At 50.2% G+C, this 24316-nt stretch overlaps 2 protein-coding genes across 4 annotated transcripts; both read right to left on the reverse strand.

The window, feature by feature from the left end:
* Nucleotides 1-1969: 1969 nt before the first annotated feature.
* Nucleotides 1970-6948, reverse strand: RING1 (ring finger protein 1). 3 transcript variants are annotated; one of them, XM_040442637.1, is made up of 7 exons: nucleotides 6847-6922; nucleotides 5314-5407; nucleotides 5072-5235; nucleotides 4708-4923; nucleotides 4320-4619; nucleotides 3136-3313; nucleotides 1970-2614 (listed from the first exon to the last, which is right to left on the reverse strand). In XM_040442637.1, exons 2-7 carry the CDS (start codon nucleotides 5389-5391, stop codon nucleotides 2513-2515), a joined length of 1038 nt encoding a protein of 345 aa, XP_040298571.1. In that variant the 5' UTR covers nucleotides 5392-5407; nucleotides 6847-6922; the 3' UTR covers nucleotides 1970-2512. The 3 variants fall into 3 exon arrangements, with proteins under 3 accessions (XP_040298571.1, XP_040298570.1, XP_040298572.1); XM_040442636.1 differs by lacking the exon at nucleotides 6847-6922 and adding an exon at nucleotides 6930-6948 and having other exon boundaries at nucleotides 2513-2614; nucleotides 5072-5232; XM_040442638.1 differs by having other exon boundaries at nucleotides 2513-2614; nucleotides 5072-5232.
* A 1964-nt stretch (nucleotides 6949-8912) lies between these two features.
* HSD17B8 (hydroxysteroid 17-beta dehydrogenase 8) lies at nucleotides 8913-17260 on the reverse strand. Its single transcript, XM_040442639.1, has 9 exons — nucleotides 17187-17260; nucleotides 16114-16316; nucleotides 15912-16028; nucleotides 12485-12580; nucleotides 12299-12384; nucleotides 12046-12130; nucleotides 10545-10587; nucleotides 9470-9544; nucleotides 8913-9107 (listed from the first exon to the last, which is right to left on the reverse strand). The coding sequence occupies exons 1-9, from the start codon at nucleotides 17230-17232 to the stop codon at nucleotides 9091-9093; spliced, it is 768 nt and encodes a 255-aa protein (XP_040298573.1). The 5' UTR covers nucleotides 17233-17260; the 3' UTR covers nucleotides 8913-9090.
* Between the last annotated feature and the right edge of the window lie 7056 nt (nucleotides 17261-24316).

A 24316-nucleotide genomic window follows, 5' to 3' on the forward strand; every position in this document is an offset into this window, starting at 1 on the left:
CAGCAGATTTCAGGAAAAGAAACCTATGACTTGGCTGGAAAATTGGGGACCAAAAGGTAACCGCGGGTGCGGACATTGTTCGTGCTGCAAGCTCAACCCGCAATGGGACACATTAAAGGGACACTGACAGGGCCAATAAGCATATTGAGGTATATATATGGCAGTACAGGTCTTATAATGGGTATTACAATCATCTAAGTATCCCCCCTGTCCACATTATACATACAGTAAACTTAAGTTTTATAACCTGCTCCAACGGTCTTCAATCTGCCCAAGGGGCGACGTTTCACCTCTCTTGCGCCCAGCCAGCCTCCCCCAACTGCCGCTTTGAAGCACCGCCCAGCTCATGAATATTCAGTTTGCTGGGCGGCTTCTGCGGTCCCCGCTCTGAAGCGCTGCGCTTAACAGTGCCCTGCGCATGCGCCGGATCTTGTGAAGTCCGGTACAGTAAGCGCCGCCCAGCTCATCAATATTCACTTCGCTGGGCGGCGCTTACTGTCCCCGACTTCACAAGATCCGGCGCATGCGCAGGGCACTGTTAAGCGCAGCGCCTCAGAGCGGGGACCGCAGAAGTCGCCCAGCAAACTGAATATTCATGAGCTGGGCGGCGCTTCAAAGCGGCAGTTGGGGGAGGCTGGCTGGGCGCAAGAGAGGTGAAACGCCGCCCCTTGGGCAGATTGAAGACCGTTGGAGCAGGTTATAAAACTTAAGTTTACTGTATGTATAATGTGGACAGGGGGGATACTTAGATGATTGTAATACCCATTATAAGACCTGTACTGCCATATATATACCTCAATATGCTTATTGGCCCTGTCAGTGTCCCTTTAAGGTTTGGAGGGATCCAACATAAAGTGAACCCCCTCATCACCTGTAAGAGTAAATACGTGGTCTACCTTATAAAGTGCATATGCGGCGGGTTTTATATAGGAAAAACAATCAGGAGTCTCCAGGAGAGGATCAGGGAACATATAAAGTCACTCACCACGGGAAAGGGCTGATCGAACACGTGAGGAAGGAGCACGCAGGCAACTATCTATAGAGATAGTGCATAGTCTACCACAAGGGGGAGACAGACATAAGGATCTCCTGAGGAGAGAAAGTAAGTGGATCCTACCTGCAGACACTATGGGACCCTTAGGTCTAAATGACATAATTGACATGGGTATATTCTTATAGGCGCCCTTTCCTCCTCAGTAATGTGTTGCGCAATGAATTAGAAGGTTACGGTACTGTTTTAAATTATATGTTTTATTAATTGTCTTTCACTATGACGCGGTCCACCCTGACGCACACAGGTAAGTGCCGTATCAGCGTGGCGCAGAGAGAGCCACGTCACAGCTTGAGTCTCTTAAGAGCAGGTGAACTGTCTCACCTGATTATGGGCCAGACGAAGCACCGAGGTGCGAAACGGCCGTCGCCTAACTCAGCTGGAGCACGCGTGTATGTTGTCCATCGGCGAGTGCCGTCCGTTTGTCTCTTACACGTGCAATATCTCTAAAACAGAACCTGCGAAGAGAAGGAGAGCGGATTGTGCGTGCGCGGCTGCCCTCCATTTCTATGGGATTGCTGAATGTGCGCCCCTCGGCTACTTCAGTCAGCCCACCAGAAGTAAATGGAGCCGTGGCCACACTTCCCCCTTTACTTCCAGCTGCTCTGCTATTTTTGACGATTCCATAGAAATGAATGGACGCCAGCCCCACATGCGCGATCCACTCTCCATCTCTTTGCGGGCTTTGTTTTAGAGATGCATGCGGGTCCCAGAGGTGGGGCGGAAACCATCAGACATTAGGGTTATATCCTAGAGATATACCCCCCCCATGTATGAGGTGACACAACCCCTTTAATTACAGCTGCGGAGATACCGGCTGAAGACCGCTGCAGAGGAGCAGAGCCCGGGAGGTGGCATTGCCATGCTTTGACCCATATGTTCATAACCACAGAATAAAAGTCAAACACAACACGTGGACTCGGTAAAGAAAGTATATATTGCTGCCGACATTATTATTTTTTTTTCCCCAAACACAAAAAAAAAAAAAAGCAAAGAAAATTCTAAAAAGTAAACGTTCTAGTATAAAAAACTATGACAATCTTAGGAAAATACCAGCAGAATATAGAATATGTCATATAAATTAATGAGATTCCACACAGGACCAAGGAGCACAGCGGATGAGGATGATGCAGGTGGAACGTGTGCTGGATGCCGGATTGACACTTATGATACAGATTGGGGAAGCAAAGCTGCCGCCGGGTAGAGTCCTGCTGATGACAACATGGCGGGGTCCATCACGTCGCTCTGCTTCATTGTGCTCCTTCACCAGGGTGGCTGTAATGGTGCCAGTCACACCCTCATCTATGCCGGGGGAGGGGGGATGTCTCCAAATGCCACCCTCCATTCGCCATAGGTCCCTCCCCAGTGAGACGCACGCTCCCACACGGCAGAAACATCAGTCTTATTCTTTTTTTCCCCCCAGTCCATCCATCTCCCCACACAGCCGGGGGGGGTCACCTCTTACTTCTGCTCCTTGGTTGGGGCGTAGTACAGCTCCAGGGGTTTGCTCACCTTCCAATATTTCTCGTTAACCAGCTCGAGCGTTAACGAACCGTTCAGAGTCTGAGGAGGAGGAAAAAAATGGATAATTGTTAACCACTCGCTGTACCATTATCCTTGAGCTTGACTTTTATGCTCCGGTAACATCCAGAGCTGCATTTAGTAACTGCATACAATTCTACTGTATGTTGTGCCTCCGATTTTACACAGGGATTGCGTGTTCAGTTGCATGTTACACGGGAATTCTTCCCTAGGAGTGCGCTATGGGTGTGTACTCCGTGCACTCAGAATTACACAACCAGAGAATTGTTTTCTTTTGCTTTGGCTGTAGATGGAGAAGAAGAAGCACTGATGACACAGACGACCATCACAAATGAAGTAGCGCACGCGTCACTCGACATTATATGTAGATCCTCTGGTCTCGTTCAGTAGACCGCATCTTACTGCTGCGTGCATAGTAATCTACACAACGATTCCAGCTCTTGTAGAACCACAACTCCCAGCATGCTCCATTCACGTCTATGGGGGGCCTGCCCCCTGGGTGTTGGTAGTAGGGGCCCTGCTATACAGACTCTTGTACTCACTGTGTACTGTCCTCCTGCTGCCCCTGCACAGATGTATATCGTGTACTGCTTCTCGCTGACCTCCCCCAGAGTTACTCCGTCTGCTCCACCTCGCTGCGCTTGCTCCTCCAGGGCGATGCGAAGAGCCAGATATTTGGAAAGATGATCGACTGTGGCGTTCGCGGTGGTCTTCACAAACCTGTAGGAAGGAGAAGTGGTCAGAGACTGCTGATCGGGAGCCCTGGAATCTTAGGCTACTTTCACACTGGCGTTTTGGCTTTCCGTTTGTGAGATCCGTCCAGGGCTCTGACACGCGGTCCAAAACGGATCAGTTTTGCCCTAATGCATTCTGAATGGAAAAGGATCCGCTCAGAATGCATCAGTTTGTCTCCGTTCTGCTCTGGAGGCTGCCTGCAGCGTTTAGGTGTCCGTCTTACGAAACTGAGCCAAACGGATCCGTCCTGACACACAATGTAAGGCTACTTTCACACTCGTGCTTGGTGCAGATCTGCACATACGGATCCGCACGCGTCCGTTCAGAACGGATCCATTTGTATTATCTTTAACATAGCCAAAACGGATCCGTCTTGAACATCATTGAAAGTCATATACTTGTCGTATACTTGTCCCTGGGCCTCACATGGGAAATGTAAGGGAATAATTTAAAGATGTTTTCAGAGATTTTTTTTAACGGATAACCTCTGGATAGGTTATTAGTATCTGATTAGTGGGGGTCCTAGGTGTCGGACCCCACTAATCAGCTGTATGGGAAGGCACCAGCCCTAATCAGCTGAGCTGCGCCTAGGCCATGTGACCGATGAACATGACATCACTGGCCTATGCAAAGCTGTAAAAGGGCAGCAGCAGTACTGTGAGAGCAGGAGCCTTCTCAAACAGCTCAGCGGTGGGGGTCCCGGGTGTCGGACCCCACCGATCAGATACCGATGACCAATCCAGAGGATAAAAAAAAATCTTGGAAAACCCCATTAATAAGAACAACTGCAAAACACACGACATTGTGGCCAGGACAAGCAAAAATCGGATTTATGAGATTAGAAGTGGTCTGCCCCCACATTAACAGCGCCACACTTATCCACGGGCTGTGAAAGGTATTGCAGATCTGCCACATTAAAATGAAAGGGTTGAGATGCAATAAGTAAGTTATTTTAACCCCTTTAAATCAACTCTAAGCTCAGGGGCGTCACCTGGTTTGGCTGTAGCCGTCCTTCTCCACGAGCAGAGGGTGGGCCCTGAACACCAGCTCAATCTCACTGCCCGCTTCGCCAACACCTTGTGGATCCGGACTCCTCACTTCGCCCTCGTGGGACATGTCTGGCTCTGCCCCAGAATCCTCGGAGGCCCGGGATCTTTTACGGCTGGGCCCTGCCTCCTGGTTGCTGTGCACAGACGGATTGCTGACATGTGAGCGGCTGTCACAGTTGTCTTCTCCGCCGCTGAACGTTGTGTTGTCGGATTCTTGCTGGTGTTTCCGCACTCGTTGCGCCCTAACACAGGACGGGGAGGAGGTTAGAAATGAGCAGACATACCGCCATGGCCTCCCCTGCTGGCGAAGGGCGGTCACTGCGCTCCTACCTGTTCATGGCTTGCATTTTAAGGCCCTCCTCGATGCTGCTGCTCAGAGCCTGCTGGTTGTGGAGCCGGCTCAGCTTCGCTAGGACTCGGTCCTGATGTGCTTCGTACTCGTCTCTGCTGGGGTAGATCTTGGAGATTAAAGCATCGAAATTTGGATCTGGGCGTAGGGAACGTTTAGAGACCAGCTTCTTCCTGCACGTGGGGCATTCCTTGTTCCTAGACGCAAAAGGAAAAAAACGATCACAGGTCAGACCGGCAATATAAGGGTCCAGCCTATTGATGGCTGCAGCATGAACATTCAGAGGTGCAGCGAGGGCACAATGATGTCTACCGCTATACAGCAGGACGCCCCTGCAATACTGACCCGCTGCGCAGCGCGGTGACGATACAGTCCGAGCAGAAGCGGTGCAGACATTCTTTGGTTGTCATTGTGTTCTTCAGCATGTCCAGGCAGATAGGGCACATGAGCTCACTGTGGAGGCTCCGAGGGGACACCGCGATCTCCGTACCGTCCATGATGGCTTCCTGCTAACACAGCATTACCCTTAACTTACATCCACAACTCGGGGTACAAGAGGCGACCACACTCTGCCGCCAGCTACCTACCTGTGGCGTGCGGTGCAGCTCATACAGGCTGAGCTCCCACGTTTTGCTGGAGCACTGCGCACTTACTGGAGTCGCCATCTTGTCGCCGGCCGGTCTATGAGAGAAATAGAAGCTTAAAATGGAAGGGGCCGCATAATCACCTAAAAAAATGGGGGAAGGGGGTCCGCAGCGGGAAGAGAAAAGACGCAACGTAGTGGGGGCAAATGTGTTTGTTACAATGATATCCCCCTGATCTAATACTGCCTTACCGCTTTTTGGATTCCGCTCCCCCCCCCCTTCCTTCTTGAGCAATTGGTGCTCGTAATTTTGGATCCTGATTAGTGTTGAGCGAACTTGCGTTTTCAAGTTAACGGAATTCTATGACGGCATTCGCCACGGAAGCCTATGAGGCATTCCGTCATAATAGAAGTCTATGCTGGCCAATATAGGCTTCCGTGGCGCATTCAGTCATAGAATTCCGTTATGGTCCGTGGTAGAGGAATCCATAACGGGATTCTCTGATAACCCGAACCTTGTGCGCCGAAGTTGACAACACAAGTTCGCTTAACACTAATCCTGATATGCCCCATCAGGAGGGCGCCCCCTGGAGCCGATGCCCAGCAAGGAGCGAACAAGGCTTCTCATGATGTTCGCCTCAGAGGTCTGCCTCGATCACTCTTGGCATAATTTGGCGGCAGAACCTGTGGAGCAGCGGCTACAGCCAGGCGATTTACAGCCGCACAAGATTAGGCCTCATGCACACGACCGCCAACAGTGGATCCGCAAAATACGAGTACCAGCTGTGCGCACGCCGCTATTTCCTCACTGCCACTGAAGAAATTACTATTCTTGACCGCAAAACGGACAAAAAAAAAAAAAAAAAAAAGACGTTCTACAATATGCTGAACGGCCACACGGATGATATGGATCCGCGCGAAATCCGCAAAGAAAAAAAAAATGCGGATCGGACACAGACCAAAACTAAGATTGCAACGTCTGCTGCCGAAATCCCAACCAATGACAGTGAACGCGGTCACGTTTCTGATCTGGATCTCTGCCAACTGGCGCGTGGCGGTAACTCGCGGGTCGTAACGTCACCGTCATTAGTTCTGATGTCGCACCGCCACAAGAAATGATCTAGACTGGTACATTGTTACAAACCCTCAGCTGTGAGAAACATCAGATCTCTGCACCCAAGTTCCCATACGATACAATGCAAAGGCAATGCCTGAAGTTTGGTTGGGGCCCCCAATGCACAATCTGCACCAGGGGCCCCACTTTTCCTGGTCCACTGACAACCCTGCTCTCCTCAGCAGAAAGGCAGTATAGTTTCGTGCATGCTGCAGAAGAACTACAAGTCCCAGCATGCGCAGAGAGTTACAATAGGATGTCGCAGTACACGTCCCAAAACACGGCACTTCTCCAGTCAGGGGCCAATGCTACGAGCTGGGGCCCCACCAGTACTCTACAATACATAACAGTGTACATTGGAACTTGCGGTTCCACAAGGCACCCCCATCATTATCGCCGCCCAGTCCCGTCCCGGAGACTTACATCACGTTAACCCCGGGGCTCGGTGGAAGAAAAAAAAATAAAAAAATAAAAAAAAAAAAGACAGAAAAACAGGAAAACGTTACCTGCTTCCGGTCATACGTCACTTCCTGTGAGCGGTGGTAGGTAGTTGTTGTTTTTTTTTTACCGAGACCTGGCAGCGGTAGACCATGAAACTCCGCCCATCGGTCGCGAGGAGCCAATTAGAGCTCAGTCAAAGAGATACTCATAGTTCCCGCCTACTACACGCGGCTCTCTGTGACCGTCCAATCAGATGGTTCAGCCGCTGCTTGAGAGCCCCGCCCCTTATGTAAAAAAAAGGAAACCATGAGGAGAATTTCTCAGTTCTTGGTTGTATCGCCCCAGAGATGACATCAAATGTGGGAAAACGTGACTGAAAAATGTCATTTGTTTTAGGACTTTCCAAACATGGGCAAAATTGGTTGCTATGGGCAACTCCACTTTTATGCTGCCTTAGTATTAATAATTACCGGTCATGAAGGGGATGCACGGGCTTCGGGGCCACGACATATGGCAGAAATTATCCATAAGATGTGGGTCCTACAATAGAGGGCCGTCCGCCTGTTCACTGCTATGGGAGAGCTACAGGAAGGGGCCCCATTCCCAAAAACGTCAACCTGCATCTACTGTAAAACTACAACTCCCAGCATGCCCACACTGCCAACCGCTATTAGCCTACAGCATGGCATGGTGGGAGTTGTAGTTTTGCAACAGCTGCAGAGCCTCAGGTTCCATGCATTTGCCATAACAGTTCTGGTGGGAATACCCCTTTAAAACACAAGCCACACACTCTGTACCCTCATTTCCTTAAAGGGGTTATCCCATAAACGAGAGGATAAGGGTACTTTTACACTAGCGGCAGGACGGATCCGACAGGCTGTTCACCCTATCGGATCCGTCCTGCCGCTATTTCGCCGTGCCGCCGCTCCGTCCCCATTGACTGTAATGGGGACGGGGGCGGAGCTCCGGCGTATCACGGCGAAAGGCCGCCAGACTAAAAGTACTGCATGTCTGGCTTTTTAGTCCGGTGGCCTCTCGCTGGAGCTCCGCCCCCAAACCGGGGGCGGTCCGGTGAAATAGCGGCAGGACGGATCCGATAGGGTGAACAGCCTGTCGGATCCGTCCTGCCGCTAGAGGGAGACCCTCTGCGATCTGTGGGGTAAACCTGGCTGTAAAGGTTCAATTTCCCTACAGCGCCACCACAGGAGAAATGAAGCATTACACGGTGCCCCTTCCTCCAGAGCGAGGGACGCTCTTTGTAACTTTGAACTGTACAACCCCTTCAACATCCTCAGAATAGGTCATCATTATCACATCCGCGGGGGGTGCGAGTTCTGGAGCCGATGTGCTCCTGTGATATAGGCTCCCGGTAGCGCCGTACATCGTATAGTGGCAGTGCTTGGTAGTGCAGCTCGGCCCAATTAACTTGCATGTGACCGATGTACGGTGATGTCACTGGCTAGGACGCTCATGGACTCATATAGCAGCTAATTGACTGGGGTCCCAGGTGTCACCCCCCCTACAGGTATGATACGGAGGATAAGTCATAAATATATTTTCCTGGATAACCCCTTTAATAAGGATGTAACCCAAAACACAATTCTCCCCCTACGAGTCATATGTATGAGCAGCGGGGTAGCTGAATAGCTGTGGACCCCTGGTGGCAGGATACTCCGCACAGAACTGCGTTCTCTTTTATTGGCTGGCCATGACACACACACACACACAGTGGCCACCACTAGGGGGAGCTCACTGCTTACAGATGTATACAGCTCCCATTTAAAAGGGTTTCTTTCCTCTAGAAATTATTGCATACAGTTAAAGTCAAGCCTTTATTATAAACAGATTTTGTATCAGATATTCCAGGAGTAATGTCAGTATAGCGCCCCCCACTGTCTCTATCGAGCAGCCTTTCTGTGGTCACCCCAGTAAATGTGCCGAGGTGGACGCACATGCTCAGTCTGGATCCTCTCCTTCAGGCCTGGTTTCCGACCTGTAACGGGATCGCTCACACTCAATAACACAAACATCCTGGAGAAGATGATGAATACAGAATATATAATATTTATTTCCTATAAGATCAGTCTCTTCGATGATTATTTACAATTAAGGCTACAATTAGGAGACGCGGTGTCCGTGACCGGGAAAACGCATCTCGGTGGGACGCCGACCCGCTGGCTTTCAGGGTCTTGTCCAGAAGGCACAGGCGGCAGTGGGCAGGCTACATCATAAATACAGGCCACCTGGGGAGACGAGAGAAAATATCATACAGATCAGAACGGAATGGTATACTGACCTCTGGCTACCTGAGCAGGCAGAGCTGCAGTGTAAAGTACAAGGGAGCAGCAGTGTGAGCCAGGATGTGTGCTTTCACAGCTATCAACTATGAGGAAACCTGTCAGTACGGTAAGTGTTCAATTTCCCTGCAGCGCCCCCGCAGGGGACATCAAGTATTACACAGTGTCCACGTCAATAGGTGATCTAGATCCAGAATCTCTATGTAACCTGACGGGACAATCCCTTTAAATTCACGGCAGCCTCCCTGCAGTAAGTGAAGGATCCTCAGAGGTCAGTAAGATGTACCCTGCCGCCTCCGAACACTTACCTGTCACTTCTATACTCGCCCCTGTGATATATCTGCTGTCATCTGAAGCCAGGAAAGCGCAAACATCGGCGACATCTGAAAGGATGAGATTCGTTTCATCATTCTTGTGGCCCTGGTGGTTCTTGGAGCTGCTTTATGGGAGTTTAAAGAGGCTCTGCCACCCAGATCAAGTCTACGCTACCAGGCATATAGCCCGGCATGGCCGACGATGCAGACAAAAAACCATACCTTTATTCCTCATGTCGGTGGTCCAGTTAGGCAGAAAAAGCTACTTTTAAAAATATGCCCCCGTTCATTGCTAATGCTGTCCTTCCGCACCTAATCGCGCCCCCATGTCTATCGGTCCATCGCTGAGATCCCGCGCCTGTGCAGTCGCTTCCTGGATATTTTCCGCTCTTCCAGGCTTGTCCCTATGTCTAGCGCGCACGCGCCGTCACGCACAAGCCTGGAAGAACGGAAAATATCTGTGCAAGTGCACAGGATCTCAATCAAAAGATATAGGGGGGTGACTAGGTGCAGGCGGACAGCTCTAGCAATGAACGGGGGCGTCGCAGAAGCAGTGCTCGAAATGGCATAAGCCCCGCCTCCGAGTACTCAAATTCCTCATTAGCATATTTTTTTTAAAGTTGCTTTTTCTGCGTAACCGGACCACCGACATGAGGAATAAAGGTATGTTTTTTTTGTCTGCATCGTATATGCTTGGTAGGGTAGACTTGATCTGGGTGACAGAGCCGCTTTAAAGATTCCCCATGACGTCCTCCCGGCACGGTCCTGACCCTCCTGCTGCTCTTCCTGTCATTCAGGTCCTGATGCAACATCATGCGGCAGAGTCACATGACATCACATAGGAAACAGTGGAGCGACAGAAGTGCAGAAAGGAAAATAAGGATCAGTCAGCCTTCCCTTGACAGGAGGAGACCTGCACCGCATGTCAGGGTTTTGTTCTTCTGTTCCGTCCCAGGCGCAGAAAAACAGCGCCCGATGAACCCCACTGACTTATAACGGGTCCATCGGGTACCGCCGCTGCAGGCTGTGCTATTCTTCCCATGTGAGAGAACAGGTCACAAGGATGTACCTTCAGGCTGGCCGAGCCTCCCCATCGGAATCAGACCCGCAATCTGCGGAAAAGAGGAAAATAATGACGTCAGTGAATGCAGAATACGGACTGAAACTGGACAGTCATGGGATTTTTTTGGTCATTCCCTCTATGACCATGCTCCAGAGCAGAGAAATAACTTACAGGGTTACTGCGCTTAGAACAAGTTATCTCCACTGCAGAGGTGATGACAGATCGCTGAGGGTCCGAACACTGGGACCCAGCGATCATACGCACAGGGATCCTGTCCAGCATGCGCACTGCTGTGCCACTCAATAGGTCTGCAGGAGGCAACTGGGCGCTGTACTCTGCTATCTCTAGCAGGACCTCAGTTTTCATGATCAGAGGGGGTCTTAGCAGTCTGACCCCCACCGATCTAACAGTTACCCCCTATCTTGTGTTAGGCCAGTTTCAAATGAGAGTGTTCGATCTGTGTGACACATGCTTTTCCCGGGCCGGCCACAGCTGACAAGAACTCACTGTATTATAGCGATCTATGCAGCTGTGAGTTCCAGCCCAACCAGGGGTCTGCAGTCTGCCGTTCACAGCATCATTTACATACAAGACAGCAAATATGATCTGTATGCAGTGAGCTCCCCCTGGTGGTGGCTGTATAATCTGTATATAGTGAGCTCCCCCTAGTGGTGGCTGTATAATCTTTATGCTGTGAGCTCCCTCTAGTGGTGGCTGTATAATCTTTATGTAGTGAGCTCCCTCTAGTGGTGGCTGTATAATCTGTATATAGTGAGCTCCCCCTAGTGGTGGCTGTATAATCTTTATGCTGTGAGCTCCCTCTAGTGGTGGCTGTATAATCTGTATGTAGTAAGCTCCCTCTAGTGGTGGCTGTATAATATGTATATAGTGAGCTCCCCCTAGTGGTGGCTGTATGATCTATATGTAGTGGGCTCCCTCTAGTGGTGGCTGTATGATCTGTATATACTGAGCTCCCTCTAGTGGTGGCTGTATAATCTGTATGTTGTGAGCTCCCTCTAGTGGTGGCTGTATAGTCTGTATGTAGTATGCTTCCCCTAGTGGTGGCTGTATAAATCTGTATGTAGTATGCGTCCCGTAGTGGTGGATGTATAATCTGTATGTAGTGAGCTCCCGCTAGTGGTGACTGTATAGTCTGTATGTAGTGAGCTCCCGCTAGTGGTGACTGTATGATCCGTATGCAGTGAGCTCCCCCTGGTGGTGGCTGTATAATCTGTATGTAGTGACCTCCCCCTGGTGGTGGCTGTATAATCTGTATGTACTGAGCTCCCTCTAGTGGTGACTGTGAGATCTGTATGCAGGGTGTTCCTCCAGTGGCGGTTGCAGGTAACCACCATGACGATGTCAGACTACAGTGGGGAGGCAGATCAGTGAAGTCACATGGCCATTAACGTGAAGCCACAAATGTGCAATAAACTGGTGATATAATATCCGAGCAAAGGCAATAAGTAAGAAACGTCCTGACACAGGACTGTCCACACCAGCTCACCTTGTCCAGCACTTTCTGTGGGACTTTATCAGTCATTGGGGTGGCTATAAATCCAGGTAATACTGTGTTACAGCGGATACCAAACCTGTGAGGGGAGAAAGTGAAGGAAATCAGTGAATGGAAACTCTCATTGTTCACATTCAGATCCTGTCCTGTTCCGATACACTGTAACAAGCGCTGCTCCTGTGCTAGCACGCTCAGGGAAGATAATGGATATCAGCGATGCTTCCATTTGTGATCAGTTTCTACTCACTTGGCCAGTTCTTTAGCTGCAGTCTTCGTAAGACCTTCCACTCCGGCTTTAGAGGCAGCGTAGCTGGCCTGGCCGAGATTACCTACCTGCAGCAGACAGAACAGGTAGGTCAGTGTACTACTTACTGCCTGCTAAATTCTGGATCCAAACAACTTTGCATAAACCTGCCCCTTTCGGTGGTCTCACCTTTCCCACGATGCTGCCCATGTTGATGATGGAGCCACCGTTCTGCCCGCTGGTTACAATGGATTGGGCCACGGCCTGTGTGATGAGGAACGGACCCTGCAGGGAACAACGAGAAGAGTAAGAGTCATGGGCGTGACCCCCAGGGATGTAATCTCAGATAGTGGCCTCCTGGGAGACGTCAGGAATAGGAACTCCGACATAATGCAGGGGAGGGGGTCAGTATGAGACACTCATGAGTGACAACCCTTCGCTTTGCATACTTTGTGGTCAGGAATTGGTGGGGTATATGCTTTGGACATCCCTGTCTCAAGGGTTCACACTATCAGCTCCGGCTATAAGAGGAACCCCCCTATTATCTCCATATCCATTTAAGATAGAAAGATGTACATAGGGGGAAGGGAACCTGCCCAGAAGAGCTTACAGTCTGCCAGGGTAAGAGATGGCAGGAGAAGGTAGAAGCTGCTCAGATGGCTGTGTGGTGGCAGCAGGGTTAGGCTGATAATACAACCGTCTGCATCCGTAACATACCTAAGACAGAGCCGTCGTGAACTCCATTGAAAGTCAATGGAGGACGGATCCGTTTTCTATTGTGCCAGATTGTGTCATAGAAAACGGATCCGTCTCCATTGACATACATTGTGTGGCAGGATGGATCCGTTTGGCTCCGCATCGTCAGACGGACACCAGAGCACTGCAAGCAGCGATTTGTTGTCCGCCTCCAAAGCGGAATTGAGACGGAACGGAGGCAAACTGATGCATTCTGAGCGGATCCTTTTCCATTCAGAATGCATTAGAATGCAAACTGATCCGTTTTGGACCGCTTGTGAGAGCGCTAAACGGATCTCACAAACGGAAAGCCAAAACGCCAGTGTGAAAGTAGCCTTACTGTAGGCGGTAGGATTTCCCGAAGAGGAGGGTTTTCAGGTTAGATGGTGAGGTAGCGAGCTCCAGAGTATGGGTAATGTATGGGAGAAATCCTGTAGATGAATGTGTGAGGACCTGACGAGGAGGTCCTGTGAGGATCTGAGGTTACATGTGGGGATGTCCCGGGAGACCAGGTCAGAGATGGAAGGAGGGGACTGGCTGTGGACGGACTTGCAGCAGAGGTGAGGTGTCATAGTGTAAAGGCCCCATAGACATTAGTGTGCTGTCGGGTGAACCCACTGTTCTGGGCAGGTTCGGCCGATACTCTAATGTGTGGGGGCTCCCGACTCTGCCCCAACAGATGATGTCATTTTCGCCCAATCTGTTTGTTTTCCCGGGAGATAATCCACCGCCTGAAACATCCGGCAGTGGCTTCCTCCTTATTGAAGACACAGATATTCAGCCCAGCCGAAGGTGTATGCGGAGTCAGGGGAGATGGCCGTCAGCTACTGAAGGTGTATGCGGAGTCAGGGGAGATGGCCGTCAGCTACTGAAGGTGTATGCGGAGTCAGGGGAGATGGCCGTCAGCTACTGAAGGTGTATGCGGAGTCAGGGGAGATGGCCGTCAGCTACTGAAGGTGTATGCGGAGTCGGGGGAGATGGCCGTCAGCTACTGAAGGTGTATGCGGAGTCGGGGGAGATGGCCGTCAGCTACTGAAGGTGTATGCAGAGTCCGGGGAGATGGCCGTCAGCTACTGAAGGTGTATAGGGAGTCAGGGGAGATGGCCGTCAGCTACTGAAGGTGTATGCGGAGTCGGGGGAGATGGCCGTCAGCTACTGAAGGTGTATGCGGAGTCGGGGGAGATGGCCGTCAGCTACTGAAGGTGTATGCGGAGTCGGGGGAGATGGCCGTCAGCTACTGAAGGTGTATGCGGAGTCGGGGGAGATGGCCGTCAGCTACTGAAGGTGTATGCGGAGTCGGGGGAGATGGCCGTCAGCTACTGAAGGTGTATGCGGAGTCAGAGGAGATGGCCGTCAGCTACTGAAGGTGTATGCGGAGTCCGGGGAGATGGCCGTCAGCTACTGAAGGTGTATGCGGAGTCAGGGGAGATGGCCGTCAGCTACTGAAGGTGTATGCGGAGTCCGGGGAGATGGCCGTCAGCTACTGAAGGTGTATGCGGAGTCAGGGGAGAAGGCCATCAGCTACTGAAGGTGTATGAGGAGTCCGGGGAGATGGCCGTCAGCTACTGAAGGTGTATGCGGAGTCAGGGGAGATGGCCGTCAGCTACTGAAGGTGTATGCGGAGTCCGGGGAGATGGCCGTCAGCTACTGAAGGTGTATGCGGAGTCAGGGGAGATGGCCGTCAGCTACTGAAGGTGTATGCGGAGTCAGGGGAGATGGCCGTCAGCTACTGAAGGTGTATGCGGAGTCAGGGGAGATGGCCGTCAGCTACTGAAGGTGTATGCGGAGTCAGGGGAGATGGCCGTCAGCTACTGAAGGTGTATGCGGAGTCAGGGGAGATGGCCGTCAGCTACTGAAGGTGTATGCGGAGTCGGGGGAGATGGCCGTCAGCTACTGAAGGTGTATGCGGAGTCGGGGGAGATGGCCGTCAGCTACTGAAGGTGTATGCGGAGTCAGGGGAGATGGCCGTCAGCTACTGAAGGTGTATGCGGAGTCAGGGGAGATGGCCGTCAGCTACTGAAGGTGTATGCGGAGTCAGGGGAGATGGCCGTCAGCTACTGAAGGTGTATGCGGAGTCAGGGGAGATGGCCGTCAGCTACTGAAGGTGTATGCGGAGTCAGGGGAGATGGCCGTCAGCTACTGAAGGTGTATGCGGAGTCAGGGGAGATGGCCGTCAGCTACTGAAGGTGTATGCGGAGTCAGGGGAGATGGCCGTCAGCTACTGAAGGTGTATGCGGAGTCAGGGGAGATGGCCGTCAGCTACTGAAGGTGTATGCGGAGTCAGGGGAGATGGCCGTCAGCTACTGAAGGTGTATGCGGAGTCAGAGGAGATGGCCGTCAGCTACTGAAGGTGTATGCGGAGTCAGGGGAGATGGCCGTCAGCTACTGAAGGTGTATGCAGAGTCGGGGGAGATGGCCGTCAGCTACTGAAGGTGTATGCGGAGTCAGGGGAGATGGCCGTCAGCTACTGAAGGTGTATGCGGAGTCAGGGGAGATGGCCGTCAGCTACTGAAGGTGTATGCGGAGTCCGGGGAGAAGGCCGTCAGCTACTGAAGGTGTATGCGGAGTCAGAGGAGATGGCCGTCAGCTACTGAAGGTGTATGCGGAGTCAGAGGAGATGGCCGTCAGCTACTGAAGGTGTATGCGGAGTCCGGGGAGATGGCCGTCAGCTACTGAAGGTGTATGGGGAGTCCGGGGAGATGGCCGTCAGCTAGTGAAGGTAGCCATGAGATATAGACAGATACACAGAGATGAGATTGATAGAGAGATAGATAGATAATTAGACAGACAGAGATGGATCAGACAGACAGATGAGATTGACAGATGATAGATAATTAGACAGTCACAGATGGATCAGACAGACGGTTAGATGGACGGACACCTTGAGGTTGACATCCAGCACGGACTGGAAGGATTCCTCTGACAGACGAAGCAGAAACTCGTCCCTGGTGATTCCCGCATTGTTGACGGCCACACGAGGAGGAGCAGAGAAGTGAGACTGAGGGGAGAAGACAGCGCCGGTCACTGACCAGTACACTACTGTGTGCACTGCCGGGGGAGGGGGAGGGGCAGGGGCCGGTTACCTGTATCTGCTCCATGAGAGCCCTGACACTCTCAGACCTGGAGACGTCGGCAGTGAGGGCCACATGGTCCTGCCCTGGGACCCCACGTGACAGGCTCCGGAGGGTTTCATTAGCCGAGTCAATGTTACAATCAACGACGACGACTGAAGCCCCTTCCTGCGACAGGCGCTGACAGACAGCGCGACCGATCCCGCCGCCCCCACCTGAGGAGACAGGGTTACTGCTGGGGAAGTACAGCAAGCGTTCCGGTGAAAAATCAAGTAACCTCCCTCTGCATGCTGTCAGGGAACGGGAAAATCCCTGTGTACATTTAGATACTGAAAATCTGACCTACACATGCACACAGCTGCCGATCTGCTACAATGGAACAGGAAAGACGTAGCAATGACTTTTGCTGCTGTGGTGCACAGGTCAGACAGGCTGTGGGAGCTGGACTAGGTCAGGGCCAGTCTGTGCATGTATACAAGGAGGTTTACATTCACTGGCAGCAAGCAGGGGTCTGTTCACTGTGCTTTACACTGCAGCTTTGCTCCATTAGACATGGATTCTGTCCACTGTGCTTTACACTGCAGCTCTGCTCCATTAGACATGGATTCTGTCCACTGTGCTTTACACTGCAGCTCTGCTCCATTAGACATGGATTCTGTCCACTGTGCTTTACACTGCAGCTCTGCTCCTTAGGCCTGGCTGCTGTAAGTCAATGGACACAGCACTGATTTCTTCAGCAGCACGTCCCTCAATAACACACTGACTACGTGGAAGAGATAAGCAGCTGCCAGGTGCATTTGGCGCCGCTTATCCCAAGGAACAGGATCTAATATAATCCACTCCTTGTAGACAGCAGTCAGACTGAGATCACCATAGGATCCCATACTGCCACCTGACTTCTATAGCTGCCTCTTAAAGGGATTATCCATGCTGAACAGCCAGGCGGCTCTCCTAGAAGGGACAGAGTCCTTCCTGTAAAGACACAGGTGAGACAGCCGCTGGACGAGGGGATGAGACCCCCGGGGGTCCCCAGCATAGTAAATAGAGGCCAATTACAAGGCAGTGGGGTTACACTAGACAATGACCTGTCACTAGAGCCAGCGTGGACTTCAACCTCATGGGCGCCGCCATGACACCTCCAGACCCAACACCATAGAGTCGGCGGACCGGAAGTTACTGACCATAGAGAAGAGGCGGGGAAAGAGCGTCTCCCGCCGCTGCGCTTCTATTGTCCGTGCAGCCATTGTTCTGTCTGGGGCTTTATGTCTCGTGTGTGGAGCTATAGACAGAGGCTGGTGTGACCTGTGACCCCGAAGAATGGCGGGAGTAGTAGTTATACAGCAGCTAGAGGGGGTTACCTGCAGTGTAAAAGTAATAAACTGTATCCATACTGTATGTCTATATACAATCAGTGCTTATATAGGGTCCGATCTAACAGGGCATTTATACCATAGCGTGCCGTCTATCGGGACATTTATACTATAGCGTGCCGTCTATCGGGACATTTATACTATAGCGTGCCGTCTATCGGGACATTTATACTATAGCGTACTGTCTATCGGGACATTTATACTATAGCGCGCCGTCTATCGGGACATTTATACTATAGCGTGCTGTCTATCGGGACATTTATACTATAGCGTACTGTCTATCGGGACATTTATACTATAGCGTGCCGTCTATCTGGACATTTATACTATAGCGCGCCGTCTATCGGGACATTTATACTATAGCGTGCTGTCTATCAGGACATTTATACTATAGCGTGCCGTCTATCGGGACATTTATACTATAGCGTGCCGTCTATCAGGACATTTATACTATAGCGTGCCGTCTATCTAGACATTTATACTATAGGTTGCCGTCTAACAGGACATATATACTATAGCGTGCCGTCTATCTGGACATTTATACCATAGCGTGCCGTCTATCGGGACATTTATACTATAGCGTGCCGTCTATCGGGACATTTATACTATAGCGTGCCGTCTATCGGGACATTTATACTATAGCGTGCTGTCTATCGGGACATTTATACTATAGCGTACTGTCTATCGGGACATTTATACTATAGCGTGCCGTCTATCTGGACATTTATACTATAGCGCGCCGTCTATCGGGACATTTATACTATAGGTTGCCGTCTAACAGGACATATATACTATAGCGTGCCGTCTATCGGGACATTTATACTATAGCGTGCTGTCTATCAGGACATTTATACTATAGCGTGCCGTCTATCAGGACATTTATACTATAGCGTGCGGGCTATCAGGACATTTATACTATAGCGTGCCGTCTATCGGGACATTTATACTATAGCGTACCGTCTATCGGGACATTTATACTATAGCGTGCCGTCTATCGGGACATTTATACTATAGCGTGCCGTCTATCAGGACATTTATACTATAGCGTGCCATCTATCAGGACATTTATACTATGACGTGCCATCTATCGGGACATTTATACTATAGCGTGCCGTCTATCAGGACATTTATACCATAGCGTGCCGTCTATCGGGACATTTATGCTATAGCGTGCCGTCTATCAGGACATTTATACTATAGCGTGCCGTCTATCGGGACATTTATACTATAGCGTGCCGTCTATCGGGACATTTATACTATGACGTGCCGTCTATCGGGACATTTATACTATAGCGTGCCGTCTATCGGGACATTTATACCATAGCGTGCCGTCTATCGGGACATTTATACCATAGCGTGCCGTCTATCGGGACATTTATACTATAGCGTGCCGTCTATCGGGACATTTATACTATAGCGTGCCGTCTATCGGGACATTTATACTATAGGGCTCCTCTCACCCCAGCTGACTGACATCTCTCAGCAACTGATTGAGGGTCTTCAATTTTTTTCTCTCTATTTTTGCCTGGCACTGTTACTGGGAGGGGCGTGACTTGGAGTTAGGGCGTGGCCTCCGTCCTTTGTGGTGTGGAGCAGGTAGCTTCTCCCTCAGCAGCCTGTTTTTTCTTGGCCAGACTGTTAGCTCCAAATTGGGCCTGGTGAGGTCACTTGGTTCGGAGGCTCCCACAGCTCTTCCTCGTTCCTGCTGCCAGAAGTTGAGGCCGAGCAGCTCGGGAGGAACGAGGTCAGAAGCTCCTTGGTCAGTGATACAGAAGCTACTAGAGCGTGCGGTCTAAGGAGCACCGGGGGAGAGCGCTGTGACCTTGTCTACATAAAAAGCAGAACATTCTCATATTCAAAGTGTCATATACAGTCCTGCACTTGTCCAGTTAAGCCGGTTCCAGCTCAGTGACTCCACCAGCAGACTAGTGAGTGCAGCTCTGGAGTATAATACAGGATGTAACTGTCACGGTCCCTCCAGTGACAGAGGTTAGAAGATCTGAGAGACTGGCTGCACGTTAGGTCATCTGACAGCCTGTTATTGCAGTGTTGTTGTTGGTAATGACCACACCTCTTGTCTCAGGTGCAGCTTGTGGTCATTACTGCTCCTCTATTTAGTCTGGACTTACACTTCTTACCATGCGGTTGATATTCTCTGCCTGGAGTTGGAAGGGCTGGTGTGTGGTCCTCATCTGAGTTTCTGCTCATCCATTTTCTATTGAAGATACGCGTTCTTCTCCTGGTATTTTGTTGCTCCCATTTGCTCGTTGTTTACTAGGCCTCAGGGAGACGCTGGTTCGTTTATCTGGGAAGGAACCAGTAGTCTCAGACCCTGTCACTAATCCTAGGGTTACTAGGGCCTAGGTTTATGGTGTATGAATATTCCCACCTTCAGGGTCTATTCATACTGAAATGAGTCAGGGCTAGCTTTAGGGTTTCCTTAGGTGGTCTCCATTTCCCTAGCCTTGAGGCCTAGTTCATGGTCATTTTCCTTCTGTTGTCATTCTGGTGTTCCTCCCCTCCCTCTACACTGTGACATTATCAACCTATGAAAAACCGCCATTTTGTTTGTGTCAGTGCAGCGATAGATACTATTTCTGCACTGGTCGGACAACTGCAGGGTCTTTGCAGGTAGCTGACCTCCGCACGACCGTCTCACAGATCCAGAGACCACAGGCGGCTGGTTCCGGCAGCGAGAACCAGGCCTTTCCTGAACCTAAGGTCGTTCTCCCGGACAGATTTTCCGGGGGAAGTGACAATTTTATTCGGTTCAGGGAGTCGTGCAAATTATATTTTAGACTACGTCCTAACTCTTCTGGGGACGAGAGTCAAAGAGTGGGTATAATCATTTCATTACTTAAAGATGACGCTCAATCTTGGGCTTTTTTGTTGCCGACCCTCCGGTCGGTAGATGAATTTTTCAGAGGTCTAGGTCTTATCTACGATGACCCAGATCCCTGGCCGAGACTAAGTTGCGAGGCTTACGGCAGGGAGAGCGTTCTGCGGAGACCTATTGCTCTGAATTTAGGAGATGGGCTACGGATACGGAGTGGAATGACCCAGCTCTCCGTAGTCAATTCTGTCAAGGGTTATCCAAGAGCCTGAAGGACGCGTTGGCGTTTCACGAATATCCTGAGTCATTGGAAGCGGCCATGTCCATTGCTATACTTATTGATAGACGCCTGAGCGAGAGATCTAAGATTCCTCAATGAGGACGTACTATCATATAAGATGGCAGCCTCCTCCGACACTTTGGGTAGAGAGACACTTGAGTTCATGTCTGGTGACGAACCAATGCAGCTGGGGGGAGCTACCCCTGGACCTGCTGATGGAAAAAGGGGACATTTTGTTAACATATGTCCTTATGTTCAGCGTCAAGGTGAGAAAAAAAAAAAAAAATGTTTAATCCTCATCTCACTCTTGGTGGTGTGGGTGGGGAATCTGAGAATTTACTTTTGTCATTTGCCTGTAGTACCCGATTTCTCCTGTCTGCCGAGGTGGCGCTAGATTACAAAACTGTGGGAGTTGAAGTGTTTATTGACTGTGGAGCAGGGGCTAACCTAGTCGATGGTCAGTTTGTCCGTATGCATGGGTTGACAACAAGTGCATTAGACAAAAATATTTTGGTGTTTGCAATTGATTCCGCTCCACTCACACAGAAACGTTTGTCACAAATGGTGCAGGACATCCGTTTAAAAGTGAGTGATTTTCAATAAGAATCCATCTTGTGTTTTGTGCTCCGTTGGTTCTGGGGTTACCATGGTTAAGCAAACATAACCCTACCATTGATTGGCAAGCGAGACAGATTCTTGATTGGAGTGATTATTGCATAGACAACTGTCTTAGCACGTCGCTTTCTGTTGTAACCACTAAAGTTGTACCTTCGTTTATTTCTGATGTATTCTCTGAAAGTGGAAACCAGGAGTTGCCTCCACATCGGGAGTATGATTGTCCCGGAGCTAGGTTGCCCAAGTCTCGGTTGTATAATCTTTCTGAACCCGAAAGAGCAGCCATGCGAGAGTATATCACCGAGAATTCATTTACAACCGTAAATTCATTTTGAACTACTCGACTGTGGTTAAACCTTTAACGGACATGACTAGGAAAGGATCGGATGTCTCAGTCTGGTCTGATGAGGCATTACAAGCCTTTTCAGCGGTGAAGGAATGTTTTGCTTCTGCTCCTATACTGGTGCAACCGGACGTGTCACAGCCATTCATTGTGGAAGTTGACGCATCAGAAGTAGGGGTTGGAGCAGTCTTGTCGCAGGGTCCTTTTCCTAGCAAATGGCGCCCATGTGCTTTCTTCTCTAAGAAACTCTCAACTGCTGAAAAAAATTATGATGTAGGTAATTGCTGGCCATTAAGTTGGCTTTTGAAGAATAGCGCCATTGGTTGTAAGGAGCAATTCAACCTTTTACGGTAATTACTGATCACAAAAGTCTGGTTTACCTGGAGTCGGCGCTAAACGTCTGAACCCAAGGCAGGCCAGATGGTCGTCGTTTTTTCCCAGATTTTATTTTGTTGTCGCCTATCGCCCTGGGGTTAAGAATGTCAAGGCGGATGCTTTGTCGCGTAGCTTTCCTGGGGGGGGGGGGGGGGGATTCGGAAGATCCTGGTCCGGTATTGGCTGAAGGGGTGGTAATATCCGCCACTTATCCCGACCTTGAGGCAGAGGTGTGGGAGGCCCAGGGAGATGCACCGGAGTCCTGTCCTCCTGGGAAGTTGTTTGTTCCTTCCGAGTTACGACACAAGGTGTTCGAGGAACATCACTGTACTGTTCTTATGGGACACCCTGGGAGCAAATCCACGCTCGATCTCATTTCTGGTAGATTCTGGTGGCCGTGGTTTTGTAAATGTGTTGAGGGCTATGTGTCAGCTTGTGAGACTTGTGTGCGTGCCAAGGTGACACATACTGGGCCTTCAGGATCTCTACTTCCGTTGTCTATCCCATCCCAACCTTGGACTCATTTGTCCATGGACTTTATCACAGATTTGCCGAATTCCTCAGGAAAAACTGTGCTTCTGGTGGTTGTTGATCACTTCTGAAAGATGTCACACTTTATAGCATTATCAGGTCTACCTAATGCTAAAACTCTCGCACAAGTGTTTGTTGACAACATCGTGAAACTAGACGGTATCCCCTCTGATGTGGTGTCTGATAGGGGGACTCAGTTTGTTTACAGATTCTGGAAGGCGTTCTGTACTCGCCTGGGGGTACAATCGTCCTTCTCTTAGGCCTTTCATCCTCAGTCGAACAGACAGACTGAGCGCATTAATCAGAATCTGGAGACTTATTTCAGATGTTTTGTCTCGGAGAACCAGGAGTGGTCTTCATTTTTGTCTTTGGCCGAGTTTGCCATAAATACCCGTAGGCAGGAGTCCACTGATAAGTCAAGTTTTTTTAGGGCATATGGGTCTCATCCGCAGTTTGGCACATTTTCTGGTACTGAGACTTCTGGTATACCTGAGGAGGAAATATTTTCCTCTTCATAGTCATCTATTTGGCGGAAAATTCAAAACAATAAAAAAAAAATGGGCAACAAGTATAAACGGATGGCTGACAAGAGACGTATGAATGGTCCGGACCTGAGAGTGGGTGATTCTGTGTGGCTGTCCACAAGAAACATTAAGTTGAAGGTACCTTCTTGGAAGTTGGGTCCAAGGTTTATTGGTCCATATAAGATCACGGCCATTATTAACCCGGTAGCCTTTCGTCTTGAACTTCCACAGGCTTTAAAATGTTTTCCACAAATCATTGCTGAAGAGATATGTCGAACCTGCTGAACCGTCCTCCTTGCCTCCCGCTCCTGTCAGGTGGAAGGTAATCTTGAATTTCAGATCGCCAGGATAGTGGATTCACTAATTTTCCGTAGATCCCTTCAGTACCTCGTTCACTGGAAAGGGTTACGATCCAGAGGAGAGAATGTGGGTTACAGCGGCCGACGTTAATGCTAGTAGTCTGGTGAAAGGCCTTTCATAGGGCCCATCCGGATAAGGTCGGTCCTGGGTGTTCGGAGGTTACTCGTAGAAAGGGGAGGGGGGGTACTGTCACGGTCCCTCCCGTGACAGAGGTTAGAAGATCTGAGCGACTGGCTGCACGTTAGGTCATCTGTTTTCACTTCATGCAGTGTTGTTGTTGGTAATGACCACACCTCTTGTCTCAGGTGTAGCTTGTGGTCATTACTGCTCCTCTATTTAGTCTGGACTCATACTTCATACCATGCGGTTGATATTGTCTACCTGGAGTTGGAAGAGCTGGTGTGTGGTCCTCATCTGAGTTCCTGCTCATCCACTTTCTAAGATAAGTGTACTTCTGGTATTTTGTTGCTCCCATTTGCTCATTGTTTACTAGGCTTCATGGAGACGCTGGTTAGTTTATCTGGGAAGGAACCAGTAGTCTCAGACCCTGTCACTAATCCTAGGGCTTTTCAGGGTTACTAGGGCCTAGGTTTACGGTGTATGAATATTCCCACCTTCAGGATCTAATTATACTGACAGGCGTCAGTGCTAGGTTTAGGGTTTTCCTTTCCCTAGCCTTGAGGCCTAGTTCCTGGTCACTTTTACTTCTGTTGTCATTCTGGTGTTCCTCCCCTCCCCCTACACTGTGACAGTAACTCAGGATCATTCCACACACACACACAATAAGGCCTCATGCACATGGTCGTTGCGTATTGTAGCCCGCAATATGCGGGCACTGGTCGTTTGCTCCCCACATGACGGATGCAGACCCATTCACTTGAATGGGTCCGGAATCCGGAGCTGCGGTGCAGAACAGAGGCACGGAACCCCACGGAGTGCTTCTGTGGTGTTTCTGTCCGTGCCTCCGCACCGCAAAAAAAAGAA

The sequence above is a fragment of the Bufo bufo genome, chromosome 8, assembly GCF_905171765.1.
Source record: "Bufo bufo chromosome 8, aBufBuf1.1, whole genome shotgun sequence".
Classification (NCBI taxonomy): domain Eukaryota; kingdom Metazoa; phylum Chordata; class Amphibia; order Anura; family Bufonidae; genus Bufo; species Bufo bufo.

Bases quoted from the DNA above. Each gene is read 5' to 3' on its own strand.
- RING1 (XM_040442636.1), bottom strand. The intron at 5,233-5,313 runs GTAGGTAGCTGG...CTGTGTTAGCAG, and splicing joins AGCTGCACCGCACGCCACAG to GAAGCCATCATGGACGGTAC. The intron at 2,615-3,135 runs GTGAGTACAAGA...CCTCCTCCTCAG, and splicing joins CAGCAGGAGGACAGTACACA to ACTCTGAACGGTTCGTTAAC.
- HSD17B8 (XM_040442639.1), bottom strand. From the start codon at position 17,232: ATGGCGGCGCCCATGAGGTTGAAGTCCACGCTGGCTCTAGTGACAG. The intron at 16,317-17,186 runs GTCATTGTCTAG...CTGTCTCCTCAG, and splicing joins CACGCTGGCTCTAGTGACAG to GTGGGGGCGGCGGGATCGGT. The intron at 16,029-16,113 runs GTAACCGGCCCC...TTCTCCCCTCAG, and splicing joins CTCTCATGGAGCAGATACAG to TCTCACTTCTCTGCTCCTCC.